At 44.1% G+C, this 14,260-nt stretch overlaps 1 protein-coding gene across 1 annotated transcript; it reads left to right on the forward strand.

Moving 5' to 3' along the window:
• Positions 1-571: 571 nt before the first annotated feature.
• On the forward strand, positions 572-13,519 carry TIMM17A (translocase of inner mitochondrial membrane 17A). Its single transcript, XM_066609363.1, has 6 exons — positions 572-649; positions 934-1,033; positions 3,873-3,936; positions 8,783-8,911; positions 10,464-10,574; positions 10,749-13,519. The coding sequence occupies exons 1-6, from the start codon at positions 624-626 to the stop codon at positions 10,820-10,822; spliced, it is 504 nt and encodes a 167-aa protein (XP_066465460.1). The 5' UTR covers positions 572-623; the 3' UTR covers positions 10,823-13,519.
• The last annotated feature ends 741 nt before the right edge of the window (positions 13,520-14,260 follow it).

Here is a 14,260-nt window from a genome sequence, read left to right on the forward strand (position 1 = left end):
CCTCCGCCTAACAAGCTGTGCAGCCAATCAGCATCAGGGGCGTCACCTCCCCCTGTCAATCTTGACTCCACCAAGAATTCCTGGTGGCGTCAAGATACACTAATACCTGCGTGAGATCCACCGTCATGCGCAGGCATACGCAATCATAAATGTGATGATACGCAGCTCCACACATAATTAAAATTTTGGTTTTTTTATGCAGCGTTTTACCATACAGTCGTGTGAGCCTGGCCTTATCATTTTAAAACTGAACTATAGAGAACATGGCTGCTGCTGGGTGGACCTTCTTATAGTAAATCAAATCTAAGTAGCAGAGACCAATAATGGCGAAAGAACAACACTTTGAAATTACAAACGTCAGACATTTTTAGAATACATGAAAAGTAAAAATAACACTGCAAATTTGGAACTATAATATTGCTGCTGCCATCTAAACCTCCTAGGAGCCCATGCATTCTAGCCTCTTCATTACTGCACTGGCTAAAAAGTATGGGCTGCTGGGAGGAATGACTGGTAGCAGAAGATTGACGTTACATGTCCTGGCAGCCAATAGGTGACGAGCCTGGTGAGTCACGTGCTTTGTTCTCTTCCTGTGTCTCCTCTTTTCGACCTTCGCTGACATCATGGAGGAGTACACACGGGAGCCCTGGTAAGTGAGAGCCCGGCGTTTGTGTAGTGTTACCCTGGCAGCGGGTGGGAGTGCGGGGCTGCGATCACTGCATGCGGTACACGCTGCCCGGAGGGCCATTACTGCTGCTTCCATGGATCCTGTATACATGTGTCCCGTTGTGAGCCCATCCCCGCCTGTACCGGCCACTATAGCCGCAGTGACAGCGGCTGTCCTCGGTGTTGCCGCATGTCGTCTTGTACTCGTTCAGGACACGTGATGGGCCGAATGGCGGCTGTGTGTAACAAGTGTCTGTCTTTCTGCAGCCCGTGGAGGATTGTGGATGACTGCGGTGGTGCCTTCACTATGGGCATCATTGGAGGCGGCATTTTTCAAGCCATCAAGGGGTTCAGGAACTCCCCGCAGGTATGTATAGTGTTAGTAATAATAATAATCTTTATTTGTATAGCGCCAACTTATTCCGCAGCGCTTAGTAGGGACTTGCACCTTGCCATGAGAGCGCCCACATATGCTGTGGCTGTAGAGAGTATGACAGGACTGAAGCAGCAGAGAAGTGCAGAGTGTTAGGGCAGCAGAAAAGCAGTCCTGAGCTCTTGCTCACGACCTGAAGGTTGCGGGTTCAGGTAGCAGGCTAAAGGTTGACTCAGCAGTCTTCCATCCTTACGAGGTCAGTAAAATGAGTACCCAGCTTGGTGGGGGGTAATAAATATATTACCTGAAAGCGCTGCGGAATAAGCTGGCGCTGTACAAATAACAAGATTTCTTTCTTTAAGTGTCCTGGTACAAGGATTCCGAATGGCTCCATGCGCTAGTGTCATGTGACCAACCCAGGAACCTATGGGCCTGTGTATTACATATGGAGACTTCTCAGTTGCTACATCCTCTGGAGCAGAGAGCAGCCTGCACACACAGGGCGCCTGCGCATTGGTGGATTTGCATTATGGAATCTGGAGCGGGCGACCGCCTCTGGATTCTGCAGCACTAACCGCCCATGACATGCTATGGCAAAATGTGATTTCCTCAACATGAGCGGAAATCAATTGTGATTTCCTGCTTACGGAGGAGAAATCGCAGCATGCTCCATTTCTGTGCAGATTCCGCACGGCCAGCTTTCATTAAAGTCAATGGAAGACGACCGATCCACGGCCCTTCTGCAATGAATTAGCGGGATGGCTGTGGATTATGCGTCATCACTAGGCGATTATGCGGGAAAAGCAGAGATTTAAAAAAATTAAAAAAAAAGGATTGCAGCATGCTTTATTTCACCGCATACCACATAAGCATGAGCGCTATACTTGTGTATGGGCAGCGTATTCCGTGCTGTCCATATGCAATACATACGCAACCCAGTTTGAAACAGATCGGGGAATTAGAAACAAGGACCTAACACGCAGACACGCACAGTGTGACTGAGTATATGCCCGTGTTATATGCGGTCCTGCACAGTGCACTCACTGCCATACGCAGTCTCTGCCGGCAGTGTTACACATATGGTTGTGTGAATGAGGCTTTAGGCTGGACTCTGAGAAATCTGTGAGCTGATTGCTGTGATAAATTTGGTGCGTTATTTTTCAGCAATCTAACCTTAACTTTATACCACCTATTAGTTGGCTTAGTGCGCAAAAACTCAGAGGGACATTTGGTGGAGATTTTGACGCACAATGTTGTATTAACCCTTTCCAATCCACTGTCTGACGTCTGAAGACATTTTGATTTAAGTCTGTACAGCTCTGATGTTGACAGACGTCCGGCAGGGTATTCTTACTGTATATTACTGGACGCTCTGTTGTAAGGGGCCTCTCCAGCATGTCCCATACCGCAGTACTGGCTCTAGCCAGCAGATGGCGCCATTGTATAATGGTAGAAAGAGAAAGCCCCCTAGGAAACCTTGAATATAAAATTGGATTGCACAGGGTTAAGGACAACCCCTGTGTTGGATGAGTGGTAAAAGTACCTAAAACGCTCAGTCGGTGTGACGCATAGCATGTTTGACATGTTTCTGGAGCACAAAACTGTTGAATTTTCAATATTACATCTCCCCCAGGTATGTGGATGGCCGCCTCTAGAAAACACCTGCCGGGTCTAGAACTGTACTGTTTGGGGACAGCAGGGTTTGTGCTCACACTTTGTAAAATGATATGTTGGAGATGCATCTGCACGGATGGCCCATAGGTGATATACGTTTCTGCAGAGGGTGCCGGATGTACAGCTATTGTATATGCATGCACTCCTGCACTGATGCACCATGGGTAAACAGGCCGCAGATCAGTCTCTTCTGAGTGACTGTAACATATCATATATGTTGTACAGCCTCCTCAATATGCTTTGTGTGTCCAGTCCCAGCTTGTTGTTGTATTTCCATAACTGTAATTCAAGCCACATTGTGTGCCTGTATAGAATTACGGCCCCCCCCCCCCACACACTTGCGTTTTGTTTTTTTTTTTTAATGCGAATGTCATTGGGATTTTCTAATGTTAAAAAGGCATCTCAAGATTGTGCATTGCATGTTTTTTTTAATTTTTTTATTTTTTTGTGCAATGCGTTTTTAACATTAGAAAATGGCATAGACATTCGCGGTAAAAAAAACTAAACGCAATTATAATGCAGCGTTTAAAAAAACCTGCAAGTGTCTGGGAGCCCTTATGCCTCACGCACACGACCGGGTTGGATTCCGACTGCGAGATTCTTGCAGCAGGATGCGACTCGTGCCCCTGCAGTGATCTCTCGCTTTGCTTGTCTGGCGTCCTCTCTCTGCTCTGCAAAGTGCCGGCTGGCGCACAGCCGGACATGAGCAGAGCCGGTGCTGCAGCCGTGACGCTTCTGTGTGAGCCTCTGTGAGGCTTGCACACAAATAGGACGTGCCGCGGTTTTGTTACCGCGCAGATTTTCTGCGAGTTAAATCATGGCTGTCTGCTTCACATTGCGTGCAGGCATGCAATCCAATGGAAGCGTGCAATGGCGGAAATTCCGCGCAGAATCTCACTGTGCATTTCTATCCATTGGCTTTGGGTCTTAGGGCGCTTTCACACGACAGTTTTTTTTCTTTTTTTGTGAGCCAAAACCAGGAGTGGAGAGAAGGTATAATGGAAAGGTTTGCATGTCTTCCATATTTTGGACCCACTCCTGGTTTTGGCTAACAAAAAACTGGACATAACTGTGGTGTGAAGGCGCCCTGTTATATAACACAAATGGTTAATCTGTGTATCCTGGAATAATCAGTAATCTTCTGACTTGTTGTTTGCAGGGTGTTAAGCACCGTATGAAGGGCAGTTTTTTTGCCATTCGAACCCGGGCCCCACAACTAGGAGGTAACACTTCATTCCTCACTTTCCTCCTCTGCATATGTTGATTGGCAATCTCAATATTGCCAGTAACTAGTTTTAAAGTGCCACTCCTGTGATATTTTTTTCTTCTCATTCATGATGTAGCTATCCCCCCAATATATAAAATGAGTTAGAAAGGAACAAATAACCAACGTAACTCTGTCTGAAACTCCTGGCCGCTTCTCCTCAGTTGGTCATGTGATTTCAATTCTGATGAGCTCACATTTACTTGGGGTTAGGTATCCATTTTCTAATCAATTCCTCAGTCTGTTGTTATATGGACACTACCGAGAAGGGGACACAGACACTCCTGTCACAGTTACTGATGTTGATCGCACATCTCCTGTCACACGGTTATAATACAGCTCATCCTCCTAATTGTATACTTATGGGCTCTAGCTTATTTAGGTGGATATAGAATGCAGATGGTGATATTAGTGTTGCAGATATGGTGCAGGTTGTAGCTAGTCATGTCATGTGATGCTGTGCTGTTGCATCCTGGGATTGATGTTAACCCTTTCCAATCCACTGTATAACGTATTCCTACATTCTGATTGAAGCCTGTGCAGCCCTGCTGTTGGAAGACGTCCGGCAGGGTATTCTTACTGTATATTGCCGTCCGCTTTGTTGTCGGGGGGCCTCTTCGGCATGTCACATACTGCAGTACTGGCCAGCAGATGGCACCATTGTATAATGGCAGAATGAGAAAGCCCCCTACGAAACCCTGAATCCAAAATTGGATTGCAAAGGGTTTAAGCAACTTTAAGATGGTGCCTAATAAGTATCAGAAAGAAGGCTGCACTCATGGCAGTGAGTGCAATACGTAGAGAAAATGACAAGAGTGTGACAATCAGGTGAGGGGGGGGGGATGGAAAATGTTTGCACCAGAGTGGCCCTTGTAGGAGTAATGTATATACTACGTACCATTATCTAGTTTCATTCTGATTTTGAACTACATACATAGTCATTGCACATTGTATGTCATCGTGTGCTGTTATGGAAACCTTAACCTTTGCCTGTTCGACAGAGACCTTGGAGTAGAAAGTGTTCTCTACAAGTCAAATTAACTTGAATGATAACCAAACCAGAAGGTCAGGTTTTCAAAAGTAAATGTTACTTCTCAGTGAGCAGCTGTGTCAGTATACACATACTAGTGTACATGGTAGCAGCGCTGGGCTTGGAGTCCCTGCAGCCACTTGAAGGCTTAGGTTGCCTGTCCACAAGCGTTTTTACCTTGTGTTCCCCGCGGCGATAATCCGGCCTTGGGGAAAATAATGCACACTTTCCATAGCTGTGAATTGCCGCGATTCTCTGCTGTCAACCTGTCAGGCTGACTGCGGAAATCCACCTGCAGGCTCCCGCTCCCAGGCGGCGGAGATCCGCCGCGGGATACCGCAACGCCTGTGGACACGCAGCCTTACACTAATGATCAAAAGTGTTAGAACACGTTAATTTTTCGGGGTTTTATTGATATTTACACAATTTAATGTCTCAAATGTATTTTGAAATGAAAGCATAGAACAAATAAACAAGGTAAAATGAATAAAAATAATGGAATGGCAAGTGATCGAGCCAGCAATGATTTTTAGTCCTGCAGAAACTGAACAACAAACGAGTAGCGGCCTCTTGTTTGTCGTTGGCTTGTGTTTAGACTGAACGATTAGCGTTCACTTTTGTTCGTTTGAACAATAGACTAAAGGTGAGTTTAGATGGAATTATTGTGCATTGGCTTTGGGCATTAATATCAGATTGTGTGCCTCATAGCAGACGGACTTGGAACAGAATATTTAATGGTGATTCTAGTAATTTCGCCTCCTGAATTTAAATATGATCTTAGAATTTTTCCATCAGGCAGGATTGTCTTGTGACACATTTCAAGTTCACTAAAATTAGTGAACAACCTACTTCAAATGTAGGATCACTTCTTAAATTGCTGCGTTCCCTCTGCAGTGTGCATAAGGTCAGATCTGTCACTTAGTCGCAAAATCTGGACACTTTGGTACAGGATACTCTTCACTATGTAAGACATTAACTAATATGGCTGCTTAACTAATATTAAAGGAATCGCATCTAAAACAAAATATACAATTAATTATCCCAATTTGTAATCTATTAAATGGCCCTTCTGTTTCCTCTAAATCATTAAATGGCATATGTTGTGTACCATTTTTCTAACCAGTAAGAAGCCTAACACATGATGCGGGGCTCAGTATCATCGTTACACAAGCAAAATATTCCCGTCAATCATCATCAAAAACTTTCTAGGTAAACTGCATTTCACATAATGTTGACTTATAGAAGTACTAATTTTATAAAACTTGGAAGTGTGTGCCACAAAGAAACACTGCCTGATGGAAACATTCTAACTATATATTTGAATTTAGGAGGTGGAAGACTACTAGAATCATCAAATATTCTTGTGAAAAGGGGAAAAAAAATGTTTTGTTTTGTAGGCCAGTGTAATTACAGTGCCGCAGAATGTCAGCTCTGTGTATATAATAGAAACAAAATACGTCTAGTTTCATTTGAACACTGAGGTGCAAGTAGTCAATTACCTTTGCCAATATTTAGTGAAACTCAGGCCTCATGGCCTCATGTCGGGGAAAATAAGAATTAAAATCTGCAGCGTTTTTCCCGCACGCGGATCCGCGCCCCAGAGGAATGCATTGACCACCCGCAGGTAGATAAATACCCGCAGATGGTAATTAAAAAATTTCTTGAGCATGAAAAAAAAGGACATGCTCCATTTTAGTGCGGATCACGCGTGCGGGAGCTCATAGAGCACATAGCTCAATTGATCTCCAGCATGAAAAATAAAAGACAATTACAGTGCATCCGCGTTACAAATCCGCAGCGGATCTGATTTTCCCCGTGGACATGAGGCCTAATACTTCATTGTAACATAGTATGTGAGGCTGAATGAAGATCTTCTTCAGCCTGTTTCAACCCACCTCCCCTTGTTGGTCCAGAGGAAGGCAAAAAAAACCCTAACGAGCCAATTTAGCTCTTTTGGACTTCCTGACTCCATAATGGCAGCCAGAGTAATCCCTGGATCAAGATATGATTAACAACCCTGCTGGACACCTAATGTCTATATCCTGTGGTAATATAGTGCTCTAGAAGGACATCTTGTACCCTCTTAAACTACTCTATAGATTTTGCCATCACTATGTCCTCAGGCAGAGAGTTCTACAGTCTCACTGCTCTTACAGTAAAGAACCCCCTTCGATGTTGGTGATGAAACCTGCTTTCTTCTAGATATACAGGATTCCCTTATTACCGTTGCAGGGTATTAGTGTATCTTGACGCCACCAGGAAGCTAGGGGTTTGACAGGGGGAACGCTCCTCACACCTCTAGCTCCGATTGGCTGGATTTGTCAAGGTACTTGAAGGCCTCTAGCAGGGTCTGCATACAGTTCCCCTTTGCTGTTTCCCTGACAGCGGTCCCTGGCTCCCTCACAAGCCGGTGGTGAGTTATATGCCCCCCCCCCTCTTCCCGTGATTGTGACAAAGGGTGTGTAGACAGCACTTGAGAGGCCAGGAGTGCACATGCAAACACTGCGGCGGCACACTTACAGCTGCGGGGTCCCTGGAGTGCCAACTGCCGCACATCACAGTGCCGACTGCAGACAGAAGTGTCCTCAAAGCCGACAGCCACTCAGGGCAAAACAGAGGGAATGGGAGACTTCCACAATCTGCACATCGCAGCACAACGGTCACTGCACCCTGGCATTTTCTTTGAGGTGACAACCACCGGTGTTTGCGGATTGCCGACACCCGCACATCGCTGCACACCAGCGAGCTCACTCTACTGTGTACTCACAGCCCACAGGCCATAAGAGCGGTGTCGGGATCGTTAGAGTTGCGGGGTGGTCCTGCCTCAGCCCACAACCACACATGCGACCAGATACTTACACCGCCGCCCTCTGTGTACAGCGGGGTGACTGAACAGATTCCAAGTAGCCCACTACACAGACAACATTGGCCACACAGCAGCAAAATGCTCGCAATCCTGATGCTGCTTAAGGACCTTTAGGAATGCAGCCAATAGAGAGCTGGGGGTGTGAAAGGGGCGTATCCATGTCAAACCCCTAGCTTCCTGGTGGCGTCAAGGTACACTAATACCCTGTCACAGTCCTGGGTATAAACAAATCACAGTAGAGATCTTTGTATTGTCCCCTAATGTATTTATACATAGTTATTTGATCGCCCCTTAACCGTCTTTTTTCCAGTGTAAATAATCCCAATTTTGATAGCCTCTCTGGGTATTGTAGTCTGCCCATTCTGTTTATTAATTTAGTTGCGCTTCTTTGAACCCCCTGAAGCACTGCTACATCTTTCCTGATCACTGGTGTCCAGAACTGTGCGCAGTATTCCATGTGAGGCCTGACAGGTGCCTTTTATAGTGGAAGGATAATGTTCTCGTCCCTCGCCCCTATGCCTCTTTTAATGCACCCCAAGACTTTATTAGCTTTAAGCAGCTGACTGGCATTGGTTACTCCAGTTAAATCTACAGTCCACTAGTACCCGCAGGTCCCTTTCCATATTACTTTTCCCTAGCAGTACCCCGTTTAGTGTATATTGGTGACATCGGTTTCTCCTGCCCATGTGCATAACCTTACATTTATCCACATTGAACTTTATTTGCCATTTTTCTGCCCAAGCCCCCAGCTTATCCAGGTCCGTTTGTAGCCGTACCTTGTCCTCCATTGTATTAATTGTCTTGAATACCTTTGTATAGTCTGCAAATATTGATATTTTGCTGTGCAGTCCTTCTATCAGGTCGTTGATAAATATATTGAACAGAATGTTGTGGTTTTATTTTTTTTAGGTAGCTTTGCAGTATGGGGAGGTCTGTTCTCCATGATAGATTGCAGTATGGTTAAAATACGGGGGAAGGAAGATCCCTGGAACTCTATTACTAGTGGGGCGATGACCGGGGCGATACTGGCTGCCAGAAGTAAGTATGGTATCCCTAAGAACAGTGTGCACTTTTTACTTCTGCACTGTGGTTATACAATTCATTGTTTTTATGGAACAGAGGCTTAATAACTAGAGATGAGCGAGCATACTCGTCCGAGCTTGATGCTCGTTCGAGTATTAGGGTGCTCGAGATGCTCGTTACTCGAGACGAGCACCACGTGGTGCTCGTCTCGATTAAACGAGCACTGACCATTAAATTCAATGGAGCCGGCAATATAGCCGGCTCCATTGAAAGCAATGGGCTGCCGGCTAGCGCGGGATGAATTTTCGGGAAGGGCTTAAAAATATAAGCCCTTACCTGCAATTCATCCTGAAATGTGTAAAAAGTAAAAAAAAAAATATACTCACCTGCTCCCGGCCGACGGAGTTCAGCTGCGGCCGGCCGGCAGTTCTCCTGAACTGCTCTCTGTAGTATTCAGCAGCCGGGGATTTAAAATCCCCGCGTGCTGAATGAGCTGCCTCTGATTGGTCACAGCCTGACCAATCAGAGGCAGATCTCACTCACACCCATTCATGAATGGGTAAGTGAATGCTGCCTCTGATTGGCTCAGTGCAGCTCTCAGCTGAATGACAGCAGTTCAGCACCACAGTGCAGGGGACAGCAGGAGAAGACGCAGCTGTGCCCCAGCAGCTGAAGGGAGGTGAGTATCTTATTTTTTTTTTGTTTTTTAAATCGCTTTTAATTCATTTCCAGGGAATGGCTCATATGTAAAGCCCTTCCCTGAAAAAGAATTCAGGTGTGCCAGCAGACCATTGTCTTCAATGGAGTCGCCGGCAGCAGCAGCGGCTCCATTGAAGAGTGCCTGCATTTTCATTCTTTTTTACACTAAAATCTTTCTTTTTCAGGTAAGGGCTTATATTTTTAAGCCCTTCCCGAAAATTCATCCCGCGCTCGCCGGCAGCCCATTGCTTTCAATGGAGCCGGCTGTATTGCCGGCTCCATTGAATTCAATGGGCTAACATCGTTCTTCTCTTCCACAGCTGTTACAGCTATGGCAGAGGAGAACGATCTTTATGCTGACAGTGCGGGGGGGGGGGGGGGGGTCTCACTCTTGCCACTATTGTGGCTTAATAGTGAGACCTCGGAGCCCGAAATGCAGCCTTGCATGTTGCTCCTCGCCTGCCCTATCCATTTCTGTGTTTTTTGTACATGACTTTGGTGATTTGCTAAGATTTTCACAAATGAAAACCTTAGCGGAGCACCAGTCATATACAAAAATGCTCGAGTCACCAATGGGGTTCGTTACTCGAAACAAACTCTCGAGCATCACTGAAAGTTCGACTCGAGTAACGAGTACTCGAGCATTTTGGTGCTTGCTCATCTCTATTAATAACCCTTTTCTTACCCATAGCAACCCATCACAGCACAACTTTATTTTTTCAAGAGCTGAACACAAAATGAAAAGTTGCGTTGTGATAGCTTGCTTTGGCCAAGAAGGACCTTTTTTTTTTTTTTTAGGAAGTTTTTGTAAATCTTCCCTGTTTGGTCTTTCCTAGGATACTAAGTTTGTCAAATTTTATTTTTCCAGATGGTCCTGTTGCCATGGTAGGCTCTGCTGCAATGGGTGGGATTCTTTTGGCTTTGATAGAAGGAGCAGGAATCTTATTGACACGATTTGCCTCTTCACAGTTTGTAAACGGTAAGTGGAGCTGTACAGACTGTTTGGAACGTGAGTTTGAAACCTTGGAGAAACCGGATAGAACCTGCATTTTCCCCCATTTGTTTTCAGTATAAATGCAGTCAATACAGATTGTCTGATATTGGCTCAGGTGTTCATCAAGGTTAATGTGGATTTTATTTTTCCCATTTTAAGGTCCACCACTACCGGAGGACTCCTCACAGCTGAGCCCAGCATCCCCTTTTGGTAGTTACCCACAATACCAGTGAATGACTGACAGGACAGACCTAAACCACATCCTCTGGAACAATCTCCGCCATGCCCTGTGTATATTTGGATTCTTTGCCTTCTGAGTTAGACTTATAGCTGTGAATGCATGGACAACGACAGGATTCTGAACACAAACATAACTTATATTAAACCTGTTTGATAGTTGCATATTGAGGTTCAGCCAGTGACTGCTATAAAATAGCCTGGACACATTAGTTATAGATTCACAGGTTTGCCCCATAGCAAACACCTCTGATGAAAGGCTTTTTAAACCTAATAATATCCAGTATTTATTCTCCTTGGAAAGTCAAATGAAAACATGTAGCTGGAGCAGTAACTCATTCCGTAAAGTCATCAAAAGGCTCAAGAAGTTTTGGCATTTCTGTACACAGTCGATATCGTTTATATTTTGTATCCCATGGATATTGTGCTGTATTCAGTTTACGACAAGTTTTCAGCTGTAAATAACTGGCAGAGTGTTAGAGCCATGAAATCTCATGGCTGTGAATAAGAGCAGTATCTGCTATCTTCTCGTTATACTGCAATCCATACGCCAGAATCAGTCAGTGGTATCTTCTCAGATCCATTTTATATTAACAGAACTCTGCCCTCTACTTTTTCTATTCTAGTAAAGGAGATCCTTATACAAACTATTAGGCAATCCTCTAAATGTAAAAGAATATAGATAGGATCATTTACACATACTGTTATTTTAGCAGAAGACCTGCTCCTTTTGATGACCAACCCAGCTTGAGGTATTCAATATGTTCTAGATCTTTTCCAGATAGTCGGAGAAGAATCTGACTTCAAAATTTCAGCAAATCCAAGGTCCTTAGACCTCCCTAATACAGAGCAGAGCTGTGCCACAATTTTACCTTCACTTTCGGTCGCAACTCCCTACGGCCGACCAAGTATAGCACCCCTCATCATTGATGAGGTGCGCTAAATGTTTAAAAAAAAAAAAAAAAAGACAGTCTGCTCGAAAATCCAGCGCTGCGATTGAGTGGCTGTTTGGGAGGCTCCATTGAAAACAATAAGGACGTTATACCGCAATTAGCTCAGCACTGAAAATATAGCAAAAATTGCGGTAAAAAGCGGCTGTGTGAGGGAGGCCTTAATATTTCTGCCCGTGAGATTTCCAAAACCTTAAAATAACCTCCCCATTTACCTCACGAAAAGGGACAATTAAATATTTAGAGATTCAAATTGCTGCAGACCTAGCACTTCTCTGATAGTAACTATGCTCCTCTTGTTAATTACAAGAAACAGCTAGAGAGCTTGCCTATCCCTTTTATGTCATGAAAGGGTGGGGAAAACAAGCTCCTTTATGTGTCGCAGATGGTCCCAATTCACCTTCCACAGGCCTTCTTAAGTCCCAAAGTTATTTATCAAGTGTCTTTGGAACAACAAACACCCACTTGTAGCATACTCACAATTGATTCAAACAAAATGGGTCTTGTACTACCTGATATTTTTATATATTATATTATAAAGAAGCCATTTGGTTCGTTGGCTTTCATTGGTATCACAATTGACCCTGCATAGCAATAGTCAAAAATCTCTTATCTTTGGACTCCCTGTACTCATACCTCAGATCTAGTAGTTAGCGATATCACAAAAGGAACACTTCAAGTCTTGAGGATAGTACAGACAGGCCAATTTTGTGGTCATCTCCTTTGTCATGAAATGGCTCGAGGAACCAATCAGAGCCATCTCTTGCTGGAGGTGGGGTCTTCAAACCCCATCACTAGCAAAAGATGCTCTATTAGCGTTGACAAGTGCCTGGAGCTTCGGAGAGCAGTGGGAGGGACCCGAACGGTGCCTGCTAGATGAGTACTTTTATTTGATTTTTTTTATTTTTTTCAAAAGTAGTGCAGACAGCTTTTAGCGCTGTCAAAAACGTGGTACCAACCGCTGCCCATTAATTTCAGTTGGCGACGCACAGCTGGAAACTGCCAAAGATAGAACATGCATCACTGTCAAAGTGCAGCATTGAAGACGCTGCATTTTGATGCTTGTGTGAACAGCCCCATTGAAATTAATGGGAGCGTTGTACATCGTTTAGTGCAGCGCTAAACAATGTACAAAACATCAGTGTGAGGGAGGCCTAAAGATTTTTGGCATGAAGTAGATAATTAAAGAAAATGTTTGATTGAGAGTCCTCTTTGTCCAGAACTGCTGCTACTTTTGGATTCTCTCATAGTTTTAAACCTTCTAGATTTGACCTGGATGTTGCCAGCCACTAGACTCTTAATCCTTTTAAACTGGCGCTCACGGACAAAGTTGGAAAGCTATTTCTGTCATTGTTTTTCCATACTCTAAGCTCCTCAAATCTGTATATCTATGAGCAATAGATGGGCACTTCAAGGTCGCAACTTATCTAAACAAATCAGATAACTATTCCATTAGACATCTTATATTTTTCTTGGTCCCTCCTGCACATTGTACCCCTGGAAGTGTATGTATGTCACTCAGTGATGCTGTATGTTATATTAAATTAAACATAATGTACTTTCAATTCACTCACAGTGGAAGATGTGATATTAATGCTCTTTATTCTTAATGGATGTCATGTCTTCATATTTTCTATTTTTTGTTAACATTGAAGACATAACATTGTCTCTGGAGATCTGTGGATTGTAAAATTGTTAACTTTTATTGTTAATAAAAACATTTGAGAAAAGATAAAAGCGGTATTTAGTGTACCGTATTTTTCTGACTATAAGGATGCGATCACATGGGTGACAGCAAATCGCACTCTCAGGAACGCACTCACAGACACCTCACTTATATGATGGGCGGGAAACCGCACCTCTGCATCCTCTATTCTACACATGAACATAGAACCTGCTGCAAGAGAAAAACTGCCCATGTAAATTACACCCATTGCAAATAATTGGTTGTATTTTCATCTCTCAAAAGCACAAAATGCGGGGTTTTTTTTTGGTTTTTTTTTCCTCCCATGTAAATGCACCCTTAGGGTATTTTAACACATGCGTTGTTTTACCCCTGTGTAGGTGTGTAACAAAAAAAAGTGTATCTAAAAGAACCCATGCTTTTCTATGGGTTCTTTCAGATGCACGATTTTTTTCGGCACGCCCCAAAAAAATCGTTCATCAAAAGTGTTTTTTTTCCCCTATCTTTTGACGGCACAGCGCCTGTGGGTCCCATAGACTTCTATTGGAGCCAGCTGACCAAGGGAGGTGGGGAAGGGGCATACTCGCTAATAGTAGCTATGACGTGCTTGAGGCTGCTATTCGTTCACCTAATTTAACACTCAGATAGCCGAGCTGTTAAATTGGGTAAACGAAGAGCAGCTAATTTAATAGCCAAGATAAAAAAAACATATTGAAAAGTGATGCAATTATCAGTGTATGGAGATTAGAGGCTTTGGCTGGGTACATTGGCAAGCGCCTACACCATATTTAACAATGCAC

The sequence above is a fragment of the Eleutherodactylus coqui genome, chromosome 1, assembly GCF_035609145.1.
Source record: "Eleutherodactylus coqui strain aEleCoq1 chromosome 1, aEleCoq1.hap1, whole genome shotgun sequence".
Lineage (NCBI taxonomy): Eukaryota > Metazoa > Chordata > Amphibia > Anura > Eleutherodactylidae > Eleutherodactylus > Eleutherodactylus coqui.

Coding starts and splice junctions, on each gene's coding strand:
- TIMM17A (XM_066609363.1), top strand. CDS start 624: ATGGAGGAGTACACACGGGAGCCCTG. Junction 3,937..8,782: donor CCGGGCCCCACAACTAGGAG/GTAACACTTCAT, acceptor TATTTTTTTTAG/GTAGCTTTGCAGTATGGGGA. Junction 10,575..10,748: donor CTCTTCACAGTTTGTAAACG/GTAAGTGGAGCT, acceptor TCCCATTTTAAG/GTCCACCACTACCGGAGGAC.